The sequence below is a fragment of the Cygnus olor genome, chromosome 8, assembly GCF_009769625.2.
Source record: "Cygnus olor isolate bCygOlo1 chromosome 8, bCygOlo1.pri.v2, whole genome shotgun sequence".
In the NCBI taxonomy this organism is placed as follows: domain Eukaryota; kingdom Metazoa; phylum Chordata; class Aves; order Anseriformes; family Anatidae; genus Cygnus; species Cygnus olor.
In genome coordinates this window covers 1,778,320-1,805,118 of record NC_049176.1, presented here as the reverse complement: position 1 = coordinate 1,805,118, position 26,799 = coordinate 1,778,320, and the positions used below count along the sequence as shown (strand labels likewise).

General features: G+C 39.8%; 1 protein-coding gene across 4 annotated transcripts in view; it reads right to left on the bottom strand.

Moving 5' to 3' along the window:
* Window positions 1-26,799, bottom strand: part of LOC121074169 (TLC domain-containing protein 4-B-like) — a 38,803-nt gene continuing 12,004 nt past the window's right edge. For 2 of the 4 annotated variants that reach the window (XM_040565889.1, XM_040565886.1), the window contains 6 exons: window positions 18,618-18,783; window positions 13,846-13,935; window positions 9,429-9,487; window positions 7,528-7,622; window positions 5,107-5,180; window positions 1-3,251 (listed from right to left, as the gene is read on the bottom strand). In XM_040565889.1, the coding sequence (XP_040421823.1) occupies window positions 2,936-3,251; window positions 5,107-5,180; window positions 7,528-7,622; window positions 9,429-9,487; window positions 13,846-13,935; window positions 18,618-18,772 (789 nt within the window). In that variant the 5' untranslated portion in view covers window positions 18,773-18,783 and the 3' untranslated portion in view covers window positions 1-2,935. Of the gene's footprint in view, window positions 3,252-5,106; window positions 5,181-7,527; window positions 7,623-9,428; window positions 9,488-13,845; window positions 13,936-18,617; window positions 18,784-23,186; window positions 23,480-23,552; window positions 23,693-26,799 lie in introns of those variants that run through there. The other 2 variants (XM_040565888.1, XM_040565887.1) reach the window with 2 other exon arrangements.

Genomic DNA, 26,799 nt, shown 5'->3' with positions numbered 1-26,799 from the left:
TTTGCTGTATTATAAGCTTTTAACAGCAGGCAGCAGTGCCCTATGCTAATGTATTCATTACAGCACAATTTTGCAAACTGTTTACTACAATCCCCACAACAAAAACAATAATATTTAATACTGTTTTCCATTAGAAAGGTGCCTTCTGACACACAGTAGATGCATCAGAACATAACCGTAATTCATTAAAATATCAAAATAGAAAATCGAAACCAAACGTACTGCAAAATATTGTTTTAATTACGCTAATTGTGTGCAGCATTCCAAAACATTGCATGTTCTAAGATAATTATCCCACTACCCTTCCATTCTGGATTGTTGCCCAATGTGCATTATGCAGGGCAGTTGTTTTTTTTGTTGTTGTTGTTTGTTTCCCAGTCTAGTTTTAGCACAATCTTCTTATAGCTTGACTTTTTCCTATGATACACAAATCTAACTAGAAGTGAAGAAAACTGACCATTTTAATGAACGTTCTACACTGAAAACAAACAAAAAATAAGATACTGAAATATAAAAGATGAATGCAAAGAAAAGATGAATTTGAAAAGTTTTCATGAATTATCATCGTAAGAGCTGCTTCAGCTCATCTTCCTTATCAATATTTTTCATCCTACCTCCAGAATAAAAAAAGGATGCTTCTACCTTCAAACATATTCTCCAAGATGTTTGAATTTTGTTAATTTGAAATTTATTTTAGAAAGGAACAAACTATTAAAAACAATGCCCTGATCTAGTGACTCTAACAGCACATGAAAAAGGTATTCCATTTATGCCTTTAAATCATAAAGGTAATACAAACAGAATGTTAGTACGTATCCTAGGTTTTGCATTAGATACACCAAAACCACTATTTTAAAAGATACCATGTTCTGCAAATGAACATAAAGGGAGTCTGCTTCTTTCAGCGAAATGGGTCACAGAATCAATTCATAAAGACTACGAATTTATTGGTACCCAGATAAGGTTTTGCATTCATTCATTAAAAAAAAAAAAGGCAGCTAAATAAATTAATTGCTAGCTTTCCCAAGGCATAAGCAGATTTTTGTTGACAGGTTTGTGAAGTATTATTAAAAACAGAACCCCCAAAATAGAGTTATTGGCAATCCTTGACATCTCCCTCAAGACAACAGTATTGGAAACAGTATGGGAAAATGCCCAGTGGGGGGAAAAAAAAAACAGGCAGAAAAAAGCAAGTATTATGCTACCCCAGACAATACTCCCTGACATCATTGTCACTGGGAACTAAACTCAGCGCAGCTGCCTTGGTTATAAGGCACGACAACCCACAGATTCCTGGGGGGGGCAGGTACCACAACTCTGCTTCTCACCCAAAAGCATCATAGCATTGGTGCACTGACACCTTGGTCTGCAGAGGTAAGAGCTAACTATTTCACACAACTTTGTTGAAGGGAACAGGAGCAAAGGAAAACAAAATATCCTATGCAGGGTAAATAGCTTCTATCTTTGTTTAAACATAAATTGCTTACACGGTCTGCTACAATAGTTGGTATGTGCACTAAAGTACTGAGTGAAAATGCATACTTCTGGCACACCTTACCAGATGATATAACAAATAAACTGATGTTCAAAAGTAGTAATAAAAATTTAAAAAAAGGAAACAAATCTAAGTTAATCAGTCACAGTTCAGATATGATTCAAATAAGCAAAACAAAACCAAAACTATACATAAATACAGTTCTAAATCATTTTTAAAAAATCCGCTAATATTATAATTTAGATTCTGGAGCATTCCTAGATGGTAAGATTTTTCTACGATGTCCTCCAAGCCTTTAGGCTTGCAGGAGAACAGAGTGAGTACCTATGACAAATACATAGTTCTGAAAAACGTGCCTACAGACGTGAACTATCATTGTACAGAATTATGTTATAGCTTTAAAGAAGTTTGGCACAGTTAATTCAAGAATATTTTTTAGTCAACAGCTCAGATGTGATTAGCAAGGAAAGCGTGACAAAAAAAGTCAGCAATCACATCAGATGGGTCACTTCTGTGATATAAGTCATACTGTACATTACATGGCACATATACAGAAGAATTTTATCTCTTTACAATTAAACTTCACATCCCAAAAGTCAATGGTTAAAAATACTCTCAGCAGAGTTGCAGTTTCTCAAAGGCAGCAGCAGCAAAGGAAAAAGCACTCCAGTAAGAATTATGCTGTTTCCAAACAACATTTCCTATATTAACTTATGAAATAATTTCCATGACTGATTTAGTAGATGTAGTCTAAAACAGCAAAAGTGAATCCTTTCCATAAAAAATCAGAGAATTTTAACCATTGTTAAGGTATCTTGTATAGTCTTATAATACAGCATTTTACATAAAATTATTTCATAAATTTCCCAAAATGGTTTGCATTCATACAAGGCAGAACAAAAAGCAGTAAAAGACTTCACAGAATCAAAGCTAGATTTTGTTTTCCTTGCAAAAATTAAAAAGTTTTCAAGAATGAAATCTTGATTGTTATGCTTAGAAGAAAACATAGAAACGTGCCAGGAAAATTGCACCATATCAGAGTTTGGGGCATTTCGTTTCTGTTTTTTAAAAAAAGAGAGACGTCACTATTCACTAGTTTTATAAAACATTAATCTGAGAAACCTGAGTGAAACACTTCAAACACACTGGTGGACAACAACCAAGTAACCAGTCTGCTCCTTCCTCATGTCAGTAGTTTGTTAAGTGCTCAGAACACACATGTAGCATTCATTTCTGTGAACTTTTGCTTCTGTTCCTCACTGGATAAGATCCTTAAAGCGTGGCCTTGGGTGCACAGGCAGTGTGGCTAGGGAAAGATAAGATCAGTACAGAGGTAATACCTTGTTTCCTTAACAGGAGCTTTTCATGGCAGAAATGTGCACTGGTTCAGTGAACCCAGATTATTTTCATAGCAGAAGTTTCATTTTATGCATAAGAACTCTAGTCAGATTTTCCATTTTTGTGAGTTTTAGCTTCCTCCTGTCCAACAAGACAAATAACTTTGTAGCATCCTTTTGTAATTTTGACCATCCACATCAAGTTCATAATATCCAAGACAACACTTGAGATAATCCAGGCGCTCTGGGCTGCAAACCCTAATTTCTGGAAACCCTCAGTTCCAAATGAAGAAATTACCCGGCTGTAATACATAGGTATGACGGCAATCCTCACCACGAAGAATACAACTGTCATCAGCACACCATTGATGATGTTGGCCTTTGAAGATTTGGGATATCCCAGTACTTCAAAAAACCACCTGCAAAAGAAGTGTACACACAGATGCCAGGCAGACTTAAAGCCATTTCAGCAAAAATGATTTTTATTTATTTAATTAATCATGTATTTTTAATTGCTTCTAGCTTGTATTTCTAAGTTATTGTTTGCAAATTGCACCTGTAGCAAGGTGGGGATCAGGCTCTTCTCCCACGCACCTAATGATAAGATGAGGGGAAATGGCCTGAAGTTGTGCCAGGGGAGGTTTAGGTTGGATATTAGGAGACATTTCTTTAATGAAATGGTTGTGTGGCATTAGAACAGGCTGCCCAGGGAAGTGGTTGAGTCACCATCCCTGGAGGTGCTTCAAGAAATGCATAAGTGTAAAATTTAGAAGCATGGTTTAGTGGTGGACTTGTCAGTACTAGGTTAAAGGTTGGACTAGGTGACCTTAGAGGTCTCTTCCAACATGAATGATTCTATGAAATTCTTCTACTTGGCTGCATTTTTTCCCTAGTTGAGAACTGCATGATATTGAGAACATTACAGCAATAACATGTAGAAAATTCTGATTCAAATTGTAAACCAGTTCACAAGCAGTATGCATTTCAACGACTACCGTGTTATTACACTATAATGCAAATTTATTTTTAAAATGATCAATACAAACTTATTACTTGTTACTATAATTTGCACCAATAGGCAACTACTGATATTTTAAAAGGTTTTTAAAATCTACAGCGATGTGCCAATATAGGTAACTGTTGGAGAAAAGGGTAACTGGACATCTGCTTAGTGATTTCCTCCTCCCAGGAAATTCAAAAAGATAGAAGTCAGTAAATCACAGTGATCATGAACATTTTACCCATCACAGTTCACAATTAATTACATAAATGCTGACACTAACATAAAAAGATCTGAATGTTTGGCATGGAGACAACCTCCAATTAGATAACCCTAACAACACAGACAGGAAATACAAGGAAAATACTTCAGCTCTGGGATCAGAATATCATTTGATATGTTAATATTGGGTCTTTTTTGGTAACACTAAGAATGCAAACAAAAAACATAATGTAAATCATTATCCACAACTTGCTGTCTTATGGATCTGGTTCTCTTCAAATTCAAAGAAAAAAAATTCATGCACTAATGAGGACATCCCTTAGTGCAATGGACTTTATCATCTCCTACAGAGATTTCCGTTTTTCTCAGAAAGCGGTAAATGTGGGTTTTCAAGGACACGGTCTCACCACAGGCACTTTATAACATGGTGCTTTTAATTAATCTGAAAGGTTAGCAGCTGTATAGGTACCACTTCAACATTTCCAAGATGAAATCTATCTTAATAAGACAGTTTGGAGAACACTGACCGGGATGTGAGTGTCAATATAGAAATCTATAGGATAATACCACCTTCAGATTACAAGGCCATCTTCCCTCCCCCCCCCCCAGCCCCATTTTCTTACTCTCCTCTTCATTGTATCACTAAAATAAGCTTAAAAGAAGCCATGTCTCTTCTTTTCCTGACCCACAATATTGAAGAAATCCCTACTGAAATCGCTGGCTTCTACTATAATAACTGACTAAACACCCACGCTAATAAACAATATTGAATTTATGATTTTTTGTCATTCTGCAGTTTCACAAAAATTTAGCAATTGATATGAAGGATTGTCTACTCTAAAAAGGAACTCAAGAGCGAATACACCAGTTATACTGTTTGCAGTTATAGCAGCTAAAAGTTTTTATTGCAAAAAGGACTTCCAGATAGTAATCCTTAGTTGTATAAGTTCCCTTTTAGCAGATGTTCAACGACAAAAATCTTTCTAAGTGAGAGAAATAACCATACCGAACAAAATTTTAAGAACTGTGTAAAAAATTCCACAACTGCTTACCGCTGATTGACAAAAGGAGTGGAGAACTCTGCAAGCAGACGGAAGTTTCCAAAATAGGCCAACAGACCTTTGCTCTAGTTAGACAAAGACAAAACAGACATAGAAAAATCAACAATCTAGCAGATAAACCTTGATTAAAGCCTCCAAGTATACACAGTGATAAAATGTCTCAACTGCTTTATTAAAACTGACAGTAAGCAAGTTCGATAGCTGGGGCAAACTTCCTTGAAATTTCAAAATTAAGTTTTCTACAGAAGATGCAACTGTCCTTCAGGTATCTTAAAGAGTAGTTTTTTATTTTAAATAAATCTTTAAAAGACTTACAGATAAGTGATAAATGAAATCTAGAGAAGGCTATCTAGAGAAGACTGGCACAAGTTGTCATAGGTTATAACTATAATGGCACTGCCCAAGAGGATTATAAATATTTTGGATTTCTCATGTTTAAACAAACCCAAACAGAAACACTAAATGGAAGAAGAACATCCCTGCATTGTTTTAGAAATGTGATTTGCCAACATGAAGATGAATTGCTGGCTCTTATTTGGCAGCAGAAAGGGCACACAAAGCCCTTAATTCTTCTCTCCCCTCATCTCAGGGAAAACCTATTCCACCGGTTCTGTTGTAGCCCCTGCCATATCCCCTGGGTTGGAAGAAGAGCATGTCTTTTTTTTTTTTATGCTGGTATCCAGGTAACAGCATGGTACTTTTACACCGATACACGTTGCAACTGAACACTTCCCTCCAAGTGACAAAGTACAGAATCTTCTGTCTTATCTTTTGGTTGGGCTATGTGCTGGAAATAGTATCTCATTGCATAATGACTGGGTAAGCAGCATTTGGCAGGTAGAGAGATAAAAACATTTTTAAAACAAACACAAACAAAACCCCTCGGCCATACCACTGAACAACCCACGGCATATGTCATCACTGCTTTTTCACCCATTGAAGGGGTTACCACCCATTATTTCAGGCATTTCACGTAAGTTAGCACCACAGCAAACAGAAAAACTGTGTTCATAATCAAATTCTGTCCTAACTGCAAGAGCAATTTTCTAAATAAGATACATATGAATAACAGAATGAGAGTAAGGCATAGACATCCAAGGGCAGAGTTACACACAAATAACAACTACTTTAAAAAAGTTTATACTAATACTACAGTATTAACTCCAGAAACAACTACTGAATTTTCTGCATTAGGGATTACCCCGGTAGTGATATTTTCATTTCTCTAATATTCAGCTCTAATTCAGTTTCATCCATGATAACAGTAGCAGATCTTATTATTTTTAACTAGAAACAGAGTATTTACTTGTCAGTGTACTTCATTCCCTTTAAACCGCTACATGGAAAATCTGACAGTAATCTGATGTCTTGACACATTTTTAATACTGTAAGTGTAGGATTCATGAAGTAGGTAGGGAAAGAAGTGTTGTAAGTGATATAAATGGTATTTTACAGCATTTCTTTATTTATTGAATGAGCTTTTCAGAAGAAATTCAGCAGTCTTACTCTGGAGTTCAGTGGGATTTCTACCAAATCACATAGGCATCTTTGAGAAATGCCAGCAGCAAAGCGTAACTAAGTTAGTCTTCAGCCTAGAACAGTACCCTTCTCTTTCCCTCTTCTCATTGATGTACGCCACAGATATTTAGGGATTTAAAGAGTTAATAATCATCAACTGCTTCCCCAACAAAGCAAGTTTAAAAAAGAAGTCCCAGAAAGTCAACAGCAATCTTTATAAAAAATATTTAATGAGAAATCTCAGTTATAACGAAATTTAAAGTTAGCCTAACACTAAACAATGGATATGGTCCCTTTATTAGATACTCATGAACTTCATATAATAGTACATTTTTCAGGTCAGTGTACTAATATTACATATTAACAAGTCAGCTGTTCAATAACTCAAAGTGGAATACATTTCAGAACCCTACCTACCATAACAGTAAAGTGTGTCTGGGTGACAAAACTGTGTTTAATAACATTTTTTTTTATTTTTCTTTTTAAATAAAAAGAAAAACCCACTGAAAAAAAACACATCCAGCTGACCAGAGTTAGAGGTCACTGACCTATGGCCTTACAAATACGGAAACAAGCAGAACATAACCCATTGAAACCATCTTCTTCTGATTTTCTAAATAAATGTTCAGATTTGTGGTTTTATTTGAGACCCCTTTCCGTAACCATGTAAAAGCCCCTCTCTCAAAGTCTCTCTACAGCAAAAACTGAGAAGAGCTTCCAAATGACTGATAAAACCATTTATAAAGTAATGCTAATTGAAAATATAAATATGCCTTTCAGAGGTAATATACCAACCAGTGAAGAACTTTTTTAAACATTAAGCAAATGAGATTCATAAAAGCATTGTCTTCAATCTCATCTGCTTGTTATGTTGCTAGAAAATACAGTACTCACCAGTACAAAATAGTAAGCATACAGAGCCGCCAAGTGATGTATTACAAAAAATTTGTCACCAATCGCCTTCCAGTAGTAAATAATAAGCAACAAATCTACAAGAAAAAAGGAATCATGTTAAAAGAACAAGTTAGTATACTACCATTTAACTGAGAATAGTGTTTCTTTAAGTTTTTAGAGGTACGAATGCAAACATATGGTACCAGTAATTAGTTATCTCTGAAGAGAACACCTTTATCCCAAAGGCTTTCCTTTATGTAGTAAAAGTTCTGACAAAGCATTAAGCAACGATGTTCTTCCAACAGTTGCCATGAATTATTTTCTGTATCAGTGGAAGTACAGGAGCAATACCTTTAGCTGAAATATTCTGGAAGGAAAAAGTGGATCCAAAATCTCATAGCAAGACTTCACACATGAATCCACAAATTTGGAAGAAGTGACCCCAAAAAAATAAGGGGGGTGGGGAGGGAAGGGGCATAGCCAATGTACAAATGCATACAATAAATGCAGGGGAACTTGTGAATCAAAAAATTGTATTAGCAAACAGGGAACCATTAACCAAAATATTTTGCAAGAGACACTTGGAAGGAGAAGCATGTTCATCTTAATCAGACTTTTCCAATTACTGCAAAAGTATTGTGGACCTGAGCTAATGGTGTAAAGAAAGCTTTGACAACCAAGTTTTTCTTGCCCTGGGCATAATTCAGAAGATTTTCTGTTCTAAACTGGAATAAGCAATTTCTGCCTCTACTTTCTCCAAATAAACAAACACTTGGTACTTTGAATGGAATACTAGCGATCAAGGTTCAAAATCAAAGACCTTACCCCTATGCTTTTCTTAACTCCAGTGAATGCCTTGATCTCTTTTAGATTGGCTGTCCTCAGGCAGGACTCTATATTATCTGATACAGCTGCTCCATTTCCTATTAATAATTTAACTATGTAAGGAAGTAAAAGAGAATGAGTGGCCAGGTTCAGGTCTCTGTTCAAAGGCATTCATTAATTCATAATGAAACTCTGGTGTGTAATTATTCAGAAATAGACACCAATGAATTTAAACACAGAAGATGAAGTTCCTTTCACAGACAAACCAGAGACTTAAAAAAAGCCACACTTTAACAGAGTGTGCTGATTACCAGATTATCAATTCCATTACAGTGAGAAACCTAGTGTGTAAGATAATCAAGTGTACTGGCCAGTCTCTGATCAAAGGCTTCATCCAAGTACGCAGTTTTCCCTGAAAATAGTCCAAGTTACAAAGTTTTCACTTTGGTAAGTCAGTATTCCCCAGACACAATTCAAGTTCCAAATAATTTTGTAACAAAATTCCCATGACAATTTTAGTTGACAGTAAACAATTAAGAACTCTAACATATCTAAGGGTTAATGCAGTATTAAGAAATAATTAAAATTTTGAAGTTTTATACACAATTAAATTTTGTCTTAAAATGAGACTAGAAGGTGGGCAGGTGAGATCCTACGACATCATTTGCCTCAGCTTGTATTAAGGGTTATTAAAATTCCTCTGCCAGTATTTTCAGGTCATAAGAAGAAACATACAATAAAAGTGCTCCAAGTTCTAGGCACTCTGAGCGAGTGAAGGACAACCACTTTAACACCTTCTGAACTGGCTGAAGTACAAAAAATTAGTTGGAGTTGGTGACTATGTATCAAACTATCACAAAGCCACACTATGGCACTTCCTTAGGGCTTGGGGAGACATCATTCCCATCTTTCACATCCACAGGCAAGATCCTGTGATTTCACCACAACCCACAACCCCATTACAATACAGTTTCTGCTGTGGCTTTTAAAATTGCTGTATACATATCACATCTCCAGCATAGTGACTTAGTATAAATATATAGGTTAAGCGCATTATACAGACATTGCATAATTACCAGAAATGAGGTAGCCTGTGGTAATAGCAATATTCAGTTGCACAATTGAAGGGTCACCCCTGTAAACACACCAAAAATGCAGTTATAGCCTTTATAACAAGGTAATTTGCAGAGAACATACGGATATCAAGCATCATTACGTCCAACAGGTCACATAATATTTGGCCCAACAGTAAGACTTTATGACTTTTGGCTAAAGATCATCCTCGTCACAAAAATGGACTCCTTTTTCACCCAGACACAAGACATCTATCTACTAGCTACCCTAATTGGGACTACCCCTGGCCTTGGGGTAGAGACCCCAATAGCCTTGCTGCAGACTAGAACCGAAACCCAGCAAGTACCCTGAGCTGGCTTCTCCGGCCAAAGTGAATAAAAGCATACAGCCCGGGCAGTGTCTCTTAGCACTTCAACTGACACTCTACATCTCCATTTTTGTTCTTCTGCCAGTATTAAAACTTTGTTGCGGATGACAAAAATAACTCGCTCAGCTGATGCTTTTCACATTTGTGAGAGGATGGATGCTTATAGAAATAAACAGAATAGAAAGAGACATGAAAGGAATTATGTGCCTGCTCTTTGAAGCCAAGGAACCTTCCAGCAGAAATGTTTCTGGCGTAGTTTCCCACCTCCTGTACCTTCCATTTTGGTGCCAAACATTCAGCAGGCAAAGCTCTTAGTAGCAAACATACAACTTCAGTTCCTCTAGGATGTTCAACAAACCCGAACTTGTGAACACTGCTCAAGGGGAGGAAGCATTCACATCACAGTAAATAACTTTTTTGTTCTTTCTTCCATTGTCCTCCATGCCTTCCTACTTTGAGGAGTTTGGTAAGCAATTCTCTTTTTCTCTCCATAAAGATATGCATATATACACACATATATATTAAACTAATTTGTGTATCTAATCTAGATGTGTTTTGTGTACGTATGAATTGAGCTTCAAGGGACAGATCTACAGATTTATAGAAAGTGGGCTGCCCAGGACAGGCTATTAAAGCAATCTTTTTTTCCTTAAAAGGTTTGCAACAAAAAAAAAAGGAAAATAAATGTGTTTAAATCAACCTTCAATACAAAGTCCACCCCAGCTAGAAAGCAGTAAAATGCTATTAACTCAGCTATTACTTCTTAATCCTACAGGAATGAAACAATGGGAGAGACTTCCTGTAGTATTACAATCTCTTCTCTACATCTCAAGTCTTTCTTGGTGTCTACAACTAATTGGTTGCTTGAGTGAGAGGGTAGCTTACAAGAAAATGGAAGGACTCACAACAACAGAATTTTGCCATGAGCTGAGGAGAAACATTACCAGGAGAGCCCGGAGCTGTGTCCAGCTCTTAACAGAGGCCATACAACAGGCGCTCTTAACTACAGTCTGAGACAGAAGCATTTTTCACAGGCTTCAAAACCTGGTTTCATGTAGGCTGTGGGCTAAGTGCTTCTTCAGATGTAACTCTTCAGAAAGTCACAGCTAGATGCAGAGCACAGACAGACGTGCTCTCACAACTTCAGGCGGTGTTTGAATAGTTCCAGCCCTTTGTTAGAACTCCAAGCTGCAGCAGGGGCAACACCAAGCCATAACTTGCAAGCACGCCCAGATCAATTCAGCACAATCACCCAGATTGAGCCTGCACTCACTATCCTTCATTTTCTTATCCAGAGAAGACACAAAGGTCTGAGCGTATGAAATTGGCTCCCCGATGCTGGTAAACAAGACTTAACTGGAAGAGACACCTCCCTTCAGCCTTTCCGTGAGAATGATCACCTTGCAACAAGCCCTCTCTAGGCTTGCTAAATCATCTCTACAACGTACACTGCTGCACTACCCATTTGTCACCTTCCAATACCTTCAAGAAAAGTCAGTCCATGTCAGATTGCCAATTAATCTCAATTAATGGAAAATGCAGAATTTAGTCTAAAATTTTCTGGATTCCTGATCTGTTTGAATGGGAAGTACAACAGAGCTTATGAGCTGTTTATGTTTGCAGCCAAGTTTTGATGCAAGCGAGTGCCAGGAATGACAAGCAGGGAGTGACCTGAACAAGAAGAGAAGAGCTCTCTCGTTTGCGATTGCTAAGGAGGTGTGCATGACAAATGAGTACGCAGGAACATGCACAGGCAGATATAATGAACAAAAGTCCACACGACCAACTTTCTTCGAACTTTTCTGCAAATACGATCATGCTAGATAAAAACAAAATGCTAATTGAACATCAGACTTCACAAAGTTTAATGATTTTAAAGTGGACAGTTGCATGAAAAAGCCTGCCTTTTTGTGAAGCTACAACTCAATTCACTTATTTACACCATCTCCCTCTCCTTATCTAATCTCTGCCACCTCCACATTTTCTACCACGTTATTCCCATCACCTCAAAAACAATTTCTACATCACCTATGTTACCAACTCTGTATTACATACAGAAAACAAGGCAAAGTGTTACAGGAAGTCCTAGACCATCAAAAAAGGTGTGCATACACAAGGCTAATGAGTCTCTCTAATTTATGGATGCTCTAGTCTTTATTATCCTTTGTTAGGATCTACAGTATCTAGTTTCAGGCATTACCTCAGAGCAATAGCACGTGCTCTCTCCATTGCACCCAAAGCCTTAGCAGGAGTCCTGATCCTTTTCCAGACCTACACGTATCATCAGCAGCATACATTTAAGCTTCATATGAGCTCTGAAGTTGGGCTGACAGGTTGAGACTCAGAACCTGTGATTTTCCATTATAGGTAGAGATAGATATAAGCCCTGCAGAGAATAACTGGACATGGTCATACAGTCAACGACTGCACAAAGATAGTGGCAATAGCTACAGGGAAAGAGTGCCCATATCAAAACCTTCCCAGCAGTCTAACGTTGGAGCACCTGAGTAATGTTCTCAGACTACATGAGTGCAAGTGAGCTGCATCAAGGATTCCTGGGCATTTACTCAAAAACTAGACTTTACTCCATAAACAATAAGCTTTCAGATCAGAATACAGAAATATCTAACATAACTTTTCTCAAACTTTGTAAGAACGAAAAAAAAAGTTAGTTTTCTATTTAATTTGATTTTTTACTGGATTTATACCAGCATAATTTAGTAAGTATGAAGACTTTATCATCACGAAGTGGTTTTCGTTTCTGCCATTCATGATTTCTTTTGTACTGCTTAGAACAAAGCCTACTCAAACAAACCATGATAAAAGCTTGTATCTGATAAAGCTTATCACAACACATACACTGAGCAAGTTATAACAGCCTCCTTTTCATCATGGTTAACAGATCTCATAAGATATTCAGTGTATTTGGTTTCTCTAAAGATACTAGTATATAAAGAAAAAAATCCAAGACAGCCAGCAATTTAATCCTGTTTCACTACATACATGAGAGGCCAATGTTGTTAAATTTGTGTTATGAATTAGTGTTGCATTTATGAAAGCCACATAACAAGTCAGTGGCAGAGATATGATCAGAATTCGTAGCTTCAAGTATCCAATTCTGTCTAGTCCACACTGCATTTCCATTAGTTTACAGTATCAAAAGAGCAGAACAAGCATCAGATATTACATTTATCTAAGTTTAAACTGACTCATAACACAGTCCTTTGACGAGGTTAAAAACAGCAGCCTCTGACAGACATATAAAATTAAACTTAAAGTAGGTAATCACTCTTCAGGAAAAATACGGCCTCTTCCTTCCAGGGGGCAAGAGTTTTCAGAGGGTAGAGTGAGATGTCAAAATACCAACTGCAATCTATAATTAACTAACACAAGAGGCATCTTATATCCCCCCCCCTCAAAAATAAGTATGAAAAAAAAACAATGTAACTCAATATAACTAGAAATCACTAAAAGATTAAGCTGAAAATAGAGTATTTTATAACTAGAGAAAATGTTCAAAATTTATTAAATAATCCAATTCCTTGTGAAAATAGCATTATTTTCATCTTCTTTTTCTTAAACAAATATTGGTAGAAGCTCTTTGAGAGGCTGAAATACAAACATCTTAACTCATCACTTTCTATATATATTTTAAAATATATAGTAGGACCCACCAGCTTCTTTTTTTTTCCAAGACTATCAACAGCATTTCAATTTTGCTTTAAAATGATTATACTAAATAGCATAGTTTCAGTCGTCAGCTTACACTTACGCGCTCAGTTTCATGGATTAGTAATGCAATTTGCTATTCCAAATCAATTGCCTCTCTGTGAAGTGGCATAGAAACAATAAAGACAATAAACTAAGGGATTAGCACTGACAAGTAATTTGGAATTATCACGTAGTACAGACAAAAATGGACACATCACAACTGCGTATTTTAACAGAAAATAAAGCAATTATTTCAGTAATTAATAAACAGCAAAACTGTTTTCTATTCTCAGTCACATTATTTTATTGCGTAAGTGCAACATATATGTAAAATGTCTTACCAGAGATGGTCAGCGTTAACAGCATCATCGTACAACAAAATATACAGACAAAACCCACCAACCACCAAGGCATGGAATGTGGACACTGTCCTGAAAAAGAGATCACAGTCACAAGGAGATACTGCCATTCACAACTTCCCGTACTGTACTTCACGTAGGATACATCCTAAGTCGTGCTCAATTGCATCTCTTCTTTATGCTACTACCAATGACTCATTTGATGTCAGGTGGGAAAGACAGTCAAAAAGTAGAAAATATCTATTAAATAAAGAGGGGGGGGGGGGTGGAGAGGGGATGACAAAGGAAGGGATGCGTTGAACAGAAAGTGGGGTCTTAAAGTACAGTAACTGAGATCTACATTTTTTCCCCCTGATTATCCCATATATTAATGAGTCCTTATAGACAATACGACACCCAGTTCTCAAATAAATACTTACTGCATTGCACCACTTGCTGGAAAAACTAGAGGAAAGCACCTTGCATTTTATATTCAGATTGGCCCATGAGTGCCACAGCAGCTGGCTTCTCCGTCCTGGCACCAAATTAACAGATGGCCCAACACACATCTCCTGAGACCACGTTTTGGGAAGAGGGGCATTAAATTAAAAGTCCTATCAATGAAAGTTTCAGAAAGAATTGCCAGAGCACTTGAAGTAGATTCTGGCCCTCCAAGAGAAAACTCATGTAACCACAAGCTATAGCTGCACATGTGATGTGTAACAGCTGCAGGTTCTTACAGCCAGCAGCTTGCAGCCTTCCTTGCGCTGTTTTACACTCCTCTTCCCTTACACAGAATTGCAGTAGTCAGGGTTGCCTGGCCCATGCTCTCGTACTAAATACCCATGTCCAAAGACGTCAGCATTGAGCATACAGGCTGCAGGTGTAATGCAGATAAACACCGAAGGCCAACACGCCTGGAGAACTGCCTGCCCTAGGGCACAGGAGGGCTCCTGCCAGCACGGGGCCAGGGCCATGGCGCCCCTGTGCAGCCCCAATGTATTCTTGGAAGGCAGAACAATGCGGTGGGCGCAGGTCCAGCATGGGAGCCTCATTCCTCTGGCCAGGGGTTGAACACTGCTATAAGCTGCACCTAAGTGTGCAGCTACAGACTGCTGTCCCACTGTCTAAGTGTGACTAGGAAGAAAAAATGAAGCGCAGAAGTATTTTTACTGAATGATGGATGGTATTTGAAAGATGAGAACTCTGAGTTAGGGCTGAGCGATCCGAAACTCCTTCGCATCACATTCACAGCAATACGTACACACAAACGTACAGCTGCTGTTAGTTACTAGTCTTGTCTTTGTATGTACTGAATAAATGTATTTTGAAGTTATTCATAGTTTAAATGTGCATAAATCACTCTCCAGAGTCTCGACACTACCACGCAAGATATAAAAAACACCTTAATTCCTGTAGAAGACTTTCCAAAGAAAGAAGGGTTTATAACCCTTAGTCTATTTCCAGCGGGTGTATTATCTTCTCCTGGCATTAGAAGATTCTATCACTTTTCATGAAAGAAGTCTGCATTTACAATTTGCTTAAAGAGTGTATCACGCTATTTTCAGCAGCTTTTTCAGAAGTGTTCCAAAAACTGAATGGAGATTAATACAATATGAATATCCACGTGTAGCATGCTGGATGAAAACATTTACTAACCATTATAGCACAGGATTTTTTCTTTTCTTTTCCCCCGAAGAAAGAAAATTACGTTATCATCAGAACCTTAATGATAATTAATAATTTAATTAAAATGTCAACTCTTGCAACACAGAATTACAGAAGACTAGGAACTTTGTATCCTTGTTTAACATATCCTTTGCTTTAACAAAGCATGGCATATAAGATTAGTGTTTAAGAAATACCCAAGGTTTTTGAACTTTAGGAGAGGAAGTGCTGAAAGAAGAAAAATTTGCCCTAGCAGATAGTTCATTAATTTGCAGTTGCAGTTTGTCTTAGGAGTGGCTGTTTATTCAAACCTTAGGTTGGATAAGCTTACAACCTATACACAAACACAGCATTTAAAGAGGGGAAAAAAAAAAGAGAGAAAGAAAGAAAGAGAGAGAAAGAAAGGAAGGAAGGAAGAAAAAAGAAGAAAGCAGATTTCCTCCTTAAGTTTGCACTTTGAAGTTTCTCCACAGAAGAAGAGACAGAAGGGAAACAGTGCAACACTCCATTCGAACATGGAATCTAGGTCAAGCTATCAAGCTCAGTACACTTCCTTGAAATTACTGTCAAAGCTTGCATCCTTTAACTCCTCATTAAACTGAAAAGGAAAAAAAAAAGTTACGCTGGTAAGTTGCATGCTTATTCCTTTACTACCGAATGTACATATTTTTACAACTGCATAATAGCAATACAAATAAGTATTGTAGAAGGGGTGACAGGAATTTATACTCAACAAACAAGAAAGTTATACTACATCTGTGTCAAAGTATAACTTCTAACTCAATTTGAGAATCTGCATACTTAAGATCCCATAATCAGTTACTTATTGGCTCTTAATTCTTGGAAGGGCAGAATGAACAAATCCACAGCATGGAAAACACAAACCAGAGCTGCAGTTCAAATGCTTAATTCAAAAAACCCTCCAAACTAACAATATATTTTCAATGCTACAGCTCATTTCAGACAGATGCCCTGCTCCAGACCCAGCTGAGCTGATAAAAATGCAGAACCATCCTCTGTGCCAGTTTCCTTCAGGACTGCCAACAGAACCATTTGTGTGAGCACTCCCTACATCAGTTCAGTGTAAGACAAAAGAGCAAGCACCTACTTTTAAATCACTTAAGCTAACCAAACTGATTTTAACAGGAGATAGTAACTTTCTTCACCTGCATAGCTATATGCAGAATACATACGCATCCATCTATATTCTGTGAATACACAGAATACCCCTAGGGGCATCTTTTGATTTAAGTGAAACACTGGAGTGATGAAGCAGTTTGACAAAACACCGCATTTGGTTAGCAGAGTTAACAGTCCATCTCTTATAGAAACATAAGCACCATTAGCTGTTCTTTCACTTCATACCCTCCTCAGGTATAAAATCAAAAAGCTGCTGATGAACCATGCTCTGCGTTTCATGCCTTCTAACTCCAGAACTCAGTGTGGCACTGGACCATGACTCATCTCTATGCTGACATCTACATCCTGCTACAAATTCCAAGCAAAATTGCAGAAAGTAGTAAAAACGGGTACAGCCCAAGGTGCTTTACCAACTTGAGCAGTTAAACACCTTACTGCAAAGTAGCCCACAGATTACAGAACAGCTTATTTCCAGCAGACTTGTGATCTGTGAAACAATTTGTATGTTGTTATGCAAAGCACTGCAACTTAGCATCGTGCTACCAGGCATGGGATATGTCCTCAGAAACCCTATTATGCAATTCAAGGGTTACCTGATGTGGCTTTGAGACAAAGGTTCAGCTCCAACATGATAAAAGTTTAGTTTAGTTTCCTTGTCAACCTTTATTATTGATTTTGAACACAGAGATAAACCTAAGCTTGCATTGATATCATGAACTGGCAACCTAAAGAGATGTTCTAGCAGATAAACAATTATTCAAAGATCGAACTGAAATTAAGATGGTGCCTCTAAAAGCACTGCAAGCGGACATTTGCCAAATGGAAGGACAAGACTACTTGAGTTACTAATGCTTCAAAGACCAGTGGAAATAACTTTAAAAGTATCTACCTGATAATGCCTCTGAATGGCACAGGGGAGGAAGAGTATAACACTAATGCATTTTGAATGCAGTTACAGCAGTGCAATACAAAATTTTGAGCTCAGAATTTGAGAAACACCTGAAAAACATCTGAACATTATAATAGGCTACTCAAGCATGAAGTTATACTATATCAATTCCTTTCAACCGTAGAAGCTTGTGTACTATATATGTATAACCTTTCAGAGTAGCATATTGCAAACACAACCTCAGTGACCTGTTTGCAATTACTACCCTATACTTCCTCTATGGCTTAAAAGTGAGGAAAGCACCCATCCCAAAAAGATTCACAGGACTGAACAAGCTGCTACCAGTGCTCTGTCTGAAGGACAAGTGTAATACACCAGGATATACCCCAGTGACAGGACTGAAGAAACACAAAGGGAATGGGGAAGGATTTTAGAGCAAGTTTCCACAACTCCTTTCCAAACACTTACCCAGTGTCTCGTAATGTCCTCCTCCTCTTCTTGCAGTCCCCTTCCCCACCAAAATACCCATGTAGCTGTCCTGTAACTATAGCATAACGCTGCCTCACCGCAATGCTACACTGATGATTCAGCAAATTTCTTTGAGAACCCTAACTTACCCAAAGCAGGTTGTAGTAGTAGCTCTGGGAGAACAGAGAGCAACTTGCATTTAGATCACAGAATAAATTGAAACATATATAATTTTCATTTATGTTTGGGGAAAAGGAATTCTGTACTTCTCTAACTAGAAGCATCAGAGAGACTCCATTTAAAATTAATCCACATTAGCTTAATATCTGTCAGCGGTCACTGTTTTCTTTTTTAAACTTGTTTTGTCATTTGTGTATCACTGTCTAAAGAAGCGTTTATCGTACAAGTGTTAATGCTCTGTGCCTAAGCAGGGGCCTCAGCATTTTACCAGCAGAACTTGTCATGTGTGTAGAACTGTCCCGCTGATCATTGAGCTGATCATTGTCATTAACTAAACGACATTATGAGCAGTTTTAGACATATAAATACACAGGTGGTTCAAATGTTGAAAAGAGCAGATAGTTCATTAGCTGTAGTTTGAACACTTTACCTTGAATTCCATTCGATCTTCCTTTTTTGGCTGAGATTGTTAAAACCAGGTGTTATCCGTGTTGATAGCCAAGAACTTAAAACGTGGAACAGGAGCTGAAACGTGGTAAAACTGGCAAGAGCAATACCAATAGTCAGGTTGCTGAAGGAAGCCATTGTTCTTCAGCCTGCAAAGAGAAGCATCAGGTAATTTCAGTCCATTGTCCGTTTAACTGTTTTAATCAGGCACAGTGTGTTATTGACAGCTAACTTACCAACAGAAATACTATTCACTAAAAATACTGAAGTATCCCCAAACTTTTTTTTTTTTTTTTTTCTGTAGAAGTTGTGGTGTTGTGGATTTCTGTTTATCTTTGTATGGTGTGCATCCAACTTGAGCTTCCCAATTTCTGCTACTGGATCCTCCCTGCCCTGAACAATGGAAGTACTGGCTCAGTAGCCTCTGCTCCTGTCCCAAAAAGCTCGGAAGTTAAAACCCATCTCACTCTTAACAGATTGACGGCTATCAACAGGATTTTGAAAGCAACAGTGAAATCACATAAGCATAGTAGAGAGATCTCCAGGTCAGCTGAGAAGGCTTCAGGAAGTACTAACCTCACTGCAGCTTTGTTTTTGTACTTTATAGGGACAGGAGCTCTCAGTTTGCACTTTTGTTCACAGCTGAGGGCTTCTCCTTGCCATATCATGCAAGCTATGGCATTTAAGCTTTTTTCTTTACATGGAAAGCTAAACTTTGTGCAATTTCTGAGCACATTGAAAAGCTTCCTATCATCAGGGCTAATGCATTTTTCAGATACTGTATTGTTTAGCTACTTTATGAGGCCTAAATCAATAGCTGAACAATTCCAAACACAAATAACAGTCTGTAAATACTTGAAGTCATTTCTCAGAAGCCTCCAGTACTTTGCAAGGCAACGTGGTATCTTCCCAGAAGTCACAAACTTCTGACATATATCTCTGGTTTGATGGTGTGGAGAAGTGTTTTATATTCCATGACTGACAAAGGTCACAAACTCATAAAAAGTCAATTTCTATTAAGTTGAACAGAAAAGGGGAAGAAAGCCACAAACAAATGGTTTGCTCTAAAATAACAATTTCAGTTAAATAACAATATAACTACTGTCACTCCTTTGATTTTTTTTCTGAAGAAAACATCTAAAAATAGAATGAAGACTTAGAGGCTAGCATAATTTGATGTTATTACAACAACTAGTGGTAGCAAAAACTGATACAATAATACAGTACACTTATGTCCACATTCAGTTCACATGCATTATACAATGAGGGAATGTGTATTAGAGTTTTAAAACTATATCTGCATTGCAGATAGAAAGAAACTTGAGCTTCAGGGAGAGACAAAAAGAAATAAAAGTCCATTATTTACAATAATAGCTTCTAAAAAAATTAAGTGCAATAGTGTAGGCATGTGGGGTACTTGGTGAGTGAGTGTATGGAAACGTTTTGCATTTAAACCGAAAACTTTACAAATGTGTACTATCTATAAATAGGAGCTAAACAATAAGGAAGAATGCACTTTTGTCTTCAAAGTTTTAGAAGCAGAAGGTTCAATTGTCTCAAAATCCCCCTCGCCTCTCTTTTTTCAAAAAAAAAGTGAATTACCTAAAACATTCTCAGAGCAACACCTACCATAAAAGCTACAGCTGTGTGAGCAGAGTGCAGCTCAGACATGAGCAGATCTCTCGAGTGAAACCCACACCCATATCATATGGATTTCAGGAGTGTACCTTAGCCCAGCTTTAATCCAGTCCTAGGGACCCCACACTTGTTAGATTGCATTTGATGTGCTCTCTGGGTGCATCTTCCTGCTTAGAGCAATGCAGAAGAAAACCTGCCTACAAGCTCTGGGACTGCTATGCAACACAAACCAAAAGGCAGTAAGTGGGCACAATGCAAAGATTCAGTTTGTGAAGTGCACTTTTACTCCACATTAAGATTTGAAAGTACACACGCTGCAATGCACTACAACAAAGTTTGGTTCATTCCAGTTGTTCATCTGATGACCTGTTCTAGTTCAGCAGCATACCAGCCTTTTGTACTTTTTAATGCTAGTCTACCTGAAACTTTCAATTTCAAATACTATCTGAAAGTATTCAAATACTATCCTGAAAGTTCTGCATTCTCTCGATTATGTTTATAGAGTTCTCCCCATACTTCTCCATTTGCCTCCACTGGCCAAGAGGACACAAAATATACTGCAATGCAGTTTTTAGTACTGGAGACAATGGGTTCAAAGTTTCATTTTCTAAAAACTTTTCAATTTGAAGGAATAAAACAATCAGTTAAGTTTTATAACCTCCTATTTAAGCCCACTGAAAAACATCGCATGGTGCCCATTCCAGACGTTGCGCCTGGGGCCAGAACTTTGTTGTTACATCTTTAATTTGTAGTAATAAAGTCCTCTCCTGGACCACTTAAAGAAAAAGTAAGTCTGCTTGATTTCCAACGTGTATGAAAGAAGCCAAAATGCATGTTGAAGCCGAATCTCCTCAGAAAAATATCAAAGGCAGTGAACACGAAACACACCTACTCTACCCTTTTGACCAGAATATTAACAATTCTCATGCCACCAATTTTATTCATCTGCCATGACTACACTAGTACCTCTGACTTTGAAAGACACTAACAATTTCTTGGACAAAAGAAACGCATGTTTTCTTTTGTTCCCTTAGCACCAGAAGATTTTATTAAGTAAGTAATATTTCAGTGCATGGCAGATGCTCATTTCAGTACAGGAGATTAGGGAGTTACACACCAAAAAAACAAAACAAAACAAAACAAACAAACAACAACAACAAAAAAAGTCCCAACCATCCCTTGCAGGAAATGAATAAAAGAGTTGATTTTTGTTCTATGGAGATTGTACATGGAATTTGTTTTAAGAAAAAGCACTTGTGTGGAAAGTACATGATCTGACTTTCAGAAGTATTATGTGCATACACCTCTCAGCACTTTTAGTAGCAAGTACAGAAAGAACCACGATGCCAGCAAGGGAGGAAGGTATCATGGCAGCAGAGAAAGTAGTCACCCGGCCCCTACGGTTGGTCTGACAGGTACTAAGAAGAGTTTTGCAATACTGATTTCAGAAGGGGATTTCATACGTGCTTTATCAACACACTGTTCATGCACATAAAGTGCCAAGGTCCAGGAATAATTTCATATTTTACTTTGGCAAATTAAGAGTGCTGCATTTTAATTCAATTCAAGAACCAGGTTTTAGGACACAATGTTTTATATGAGATGAAAGAACAGTTCAACTATAAACATTTTCTCATATTTCTAAGTTGTTTTCAGCTATATCCTGGTTAACATCAAAATTAACTGCTGCTTACCAGATTTCATTTTAAATAAGCAAAATCATTCACTTTGCTGAACTAAACTTTATCATTTAAAAGTAACATAATATGCTTCTGATTACATATTTCTTTGTTCTGACGAAAAAATCGCTAACGTAAGTCAAAAGTGGATTTCAACTACGCTGTGTTTTTCTGCCCCAGTATCTTCTCATGGCTGTCCAGCAAAGTCCAGTCTAGATACAGAACTTCATGGATTATATATGAGCTGACACTTTATCCCACAAACTGCATAGTCATTGATTACCATTCAGTCAGCGGATAAGGTTTTTGAGCTACTGGAAGGTAGGGAAGGGGGTGTTAGTGTAACTACTTTGTAATTCAGCAAAAAAGTAACGTATCAGGGTTGGTTCTTCACCATTAGACACTGAACAGCGGACTTTCCCTTGCTAACCCAAAATTGCTGTCTTAACCATTCAGCTAGACAGTAAGTACAAGTGGTCCGAACTTCACTCTTGCATCTTTTCAATGTAGTCTTGATGTAAATAAATATCATCAAATGCTTGAAACTAAAAAGCAAGGTATTAGTTACACGTGTCTAGCACAGTATCAGATTGCTCTGTTGACCCCACCGATTTTGAAAAAGCTAATAACAGAGCTTTTCAATAGTATTCAGAAAGCACCGAAAATGCAATCTTTTCATCTGGTAATAACATTCTGTGGTTTTCCTGAGATTCTGTTTCTACTTTAGAATAAATAAATAAATGAGAGCACTAAAATTACATATATGTATACGACAACTCAAAATTCATTCACCCCAGTGTGAAACCATTACGAACTTCTAATAGGAACAAGTCAGCACTTAGTGAGAGTATAAAGGAGCCGAAGAGTTACCAAGCGTTTGTACCATCCATGGCATTTGGTGTTTACGTTTTCCCTGCTGATATCAATCTTTCACAACACAAACATAAGACATGCTATTGTATAACCACAAGACATAGTATGGAGGTGCAGAGCAAGGTGCGTGGCCCACAGCCCCTATTTTCTTTAAGACTAGAGCGATCAATTCCCAGCCGGTATTAGGTGGTGAAGCCGCTAGCGACATCAGGACATCCCATCCAGCCCTAAGTTCTCCTGATCTGCTTAAAACTGAAAGCTAAACCCAATCTTCATAAAAAAAAACTTGCCACGATAATATGCAAACAACTTGGTACTAGCAACTGTTGGCTCGTTTTACAGCAAACCTAACAACACAACACCTGCAATGCTCCAGTGTTGCCACGTTGCCGGTCCCCACCAGCAGCTCCCGCCGCCCCAGTCACGCACTCGGTCTGTGCCTCGGCTCCGGAACAAGCGCAGGACGACTCCCCTGCACGGTACGGCAGCCCCCCGGAGACACCGAGACAAATCACAGCCACCACAGCCTAAGCCATCCCCTCCTCTCCTCCGCAAGGATAGCGGCGCCCCGAGCTCCGCCGGGATCCCGGAGCACCGAAGCGACGCCGGCGGCCACCCGCCGGCCCGGGCAGCTCCGCGCTGCGGCGGCCGCTCCCCGGACCAGCCGGCTCCCGGGAGGGCGCGGAGGGGCAGGGGGCAGCCCCGGGGCGCGGCGGGCGGCCCGTTACCTGCTCCTGGGGCAGCCCCGCGGGCAGGGGCCGCCGCACAGCTCCGCGCACCGGGGCACCGGGACCGGACCGAGGGAGGGGAAGGCAGACGAGAGCCGGAGGCCGCCGGCCCGCCCTCCGCGCCCGGCAGCGGGGCCGCCGGGGCCGCCCCCGCCGTGCCTCCCCGCTGGATGCTCCGCCGGCGGCGGCGGGGCTCGGGTTACGGCAGGCGGGGCCTTAAAGCGGCCGAGCCGCCACCGGCTGCCGGGCCCCGGGCGGCCCCGCGGGGCCGGGGGCTGCCGCTGCCACCCCGGGAGCCCACTCACCGCCCGCTGCAGCTGCCGGGGCCGCCCGTGCGCCGCGCTGGACTCTGGACCCCAAATCCTGCCACATGCGGGCGGCTGAGAAGGGCTGGCGTGTCGGGGGGCTGCTGCGGGCAGCGCGCCGCCTGCACCCCCTGCGGTGCTCCCGCCTCCGGGGCCCCGCGGCCCGAAACGCTGGCCGGGAGCAGGCTGCCCCGTAACGCTGTACGGGGGGCGCAGCTCCTTCGGCACCGGGCTGCCCGGGGAACTGCCGCTGCTGACGCTCGCTACTGCTGACACCAAACGCTGGGATGTTTCTGGCAGATTCGTTTTCATTTCACATTTTTGAATTGTCACGTATTTACAAAACCAAGCAAAATTCTGCTAACGCAATGAAATACTGTGATGATCAATGGGCTTATTTAACTTTTTCCAGGAAATAGCAAATTTTATGAACTAGGAAGCGTAACGCTCATCATTCCACTTCTTTTTGTATAATTCTACTATCATATGCATCCCAAACCAATTCAGCTTCCATTTTCCATTAAGGATGCCTGATCTTCAAGATCAAGAATGTCTAAGTTCTCTTCTCTAAAACAATTAACATTAAAGGTATTCAGATACACCTTGCAATGAAACAAGCTGCACATGCCCAAGAAACCATCTCCCCCAACTGCATACACTGATCTCTCTTGCGAGAGTCCCCCACGGCAGGAATGCAAAGGCTTAAATCCCGAGCAGAAACCGATGTTGCCTTACCGCCGCCGGCCAGAATGCAGGTATGGATATTGAGCCATTGAGCCATCCCTCTGTGGAAACGGCAACCTGTAGGAGGTGGGCAGGGCACACCCCCAGCATTTGTCATTGTTTCAGGCTACTTCAGCTTAATCCATTGCTAAACATATAAATCATCTGCCAGATAAACATTTGTGTAAAGATGAGAACTACTGAAGTTTGACTTCCAATGGACTTGTGTCGTATGGCTGACTGACTTTTCTGAACCACGAGGCACGCTCAGCTGAGTAAAGCAGGAGATTCTGATCCTGCTCCCAAATTCTTCCATTCCAGAAACAAACAGATGGATAAAGACAGTAATAGAATATAAACACAACTTCTTAATGAAATTGGGATAAAATCCTCATCTTTTACTCTGATGTCCTATCATTTCATTCTTCATATAACGAAAAGATTTCAACCTACTTTCTTTTATGTATGTCTGCAGTTTCTAGCAAAACAGAACAGTCATTACAACCTAAGAACAGCATGGTGGAATCATAAACCACTTCCAAGATGACAAACTAGAATGTTTTAAGAGAGTGTTTTCTTCAACAATTCACCTTCCAAAGAGCAGGCCTCACTTCTTGTTTAGTCTGATATCACCAAATTTAAAATGTCTCTATATGTACTTCTTGCTCTCCCAAGCCATAACAACTGTAACAACCATCTTCCACGTGAACGAGCAGGAGCCCCTGGGGATGACAGAGGGCCTGTGGTGCCAGGGAAGGCTGCAATGGCTGTTCTCAGGCCCTCAGGTACACCGGGACAGGCAGGCACCGGCAAGGACCGGCAAGGACTGGCAAGGACTCTCTGCTCGCAATTCAGAGCCAGAGGCTCTGACCAACAAGCTCTGGCACATTCAGCAACCTTGTTTTAGGATGTTCTTTCTCCCAACTGCCTGAGGTCATGATCGTTCCAGCAGAGCACAACAATTAAGTAGGCAGTTTTTTAATACACCTGTTTATGACCTGGAGCCTCTACCTTAAAAGCATGGTTGTACCTAGCAGCAGGGTAAAGCAGGCAGTTAAGAGTGGTAATGTCTTAAACTGAATGGATAACTGTCAGAGCTCTAAGCCTCAGAATAACCCATCACCATTATGCAGTTACAAGGCTAGGAAGCATCCAAAAGACAAACCAGATTCTCCCCAAACCTCTGCATCAGGCCAGCATAGCACGCTTCTTACCAAATAATTCCTCTGGCCCAGCATGCTGCGTGGGTGAAAGAAACTAGTTTGACCTGCCTCACTACTCTCACCTTGGCCCTTGATAAGCACGTTGTTGAGCACGCAGCAGATGATGACCAGAGGCAATACTGTCTCTCAACAGCCCAACAACACGTGCTCGGTTGAGCAAAGCTAAGGAAAGCTGAGAGATGGTGATGTGCTGAGAATTCCTGCCTGGTAGCTGCTCTCCATGTGCATATAGTGGGATCTCTCTCAGCTTTTTGATAAAGAGAGAACTTGCAGATAAAAGAGAACTGGCTAAGGAGGTACAAAGGCATTGTAGTAGAAGGCTGTGGACATGTTTAAATACAGCTACCTTAAGTCCAGGTTGTCTTTGTTTGTCTGTCCTCTTTTCCAGCCAGAAATGTTCTCCAGGAGGATTTTGAGCACTGCCTATGTATCTGGGATTGTTTGTATCTAGTAATCCTACCAGACTGGTTGCTACTGCATAAGTGCGGCAGCTTCAACTTGGATGTCTTACGTCCAGCAAAGCCAAAGAGGTCTCAGCACAAACACACTATGCCAATGTTGCATGGGCAAAGAAATTCCAATGAAATCAAGAGTGTTCTCATACTCTTGTATGGTGTTGCATGAATCACAGAATATCCTGAGTTGGAACGGACCCACAATGATCATCAAGTCCAATTCCCGGCTCCACACAGGGCCATCCCAAAATCAAACCACACCTCTGAGAGTGTTGTCCCAATGCTCCTTGGACTCCAGCAGGCCCAGTGCTGTGATCACTTCCCGGAGGAGCCTGTCCCAGTGTCTGACCACCCTCTCAGTGAAGAACCTTTCCCTAACACCCAGCCTGACCCTCCCGTCCCAGCTCCACGCCATTCCCTCGGGTCCTGTCGCTGTCCCCAGAGAGCAGAGCTCAGCGCCTGCCCCTCTGTTTCCCTCGTGAGGGAGCTGCAGGCCACCGTGAGGCCTCCCCTCAGCCTGCTCTGCTCTGGGCTGAACAAA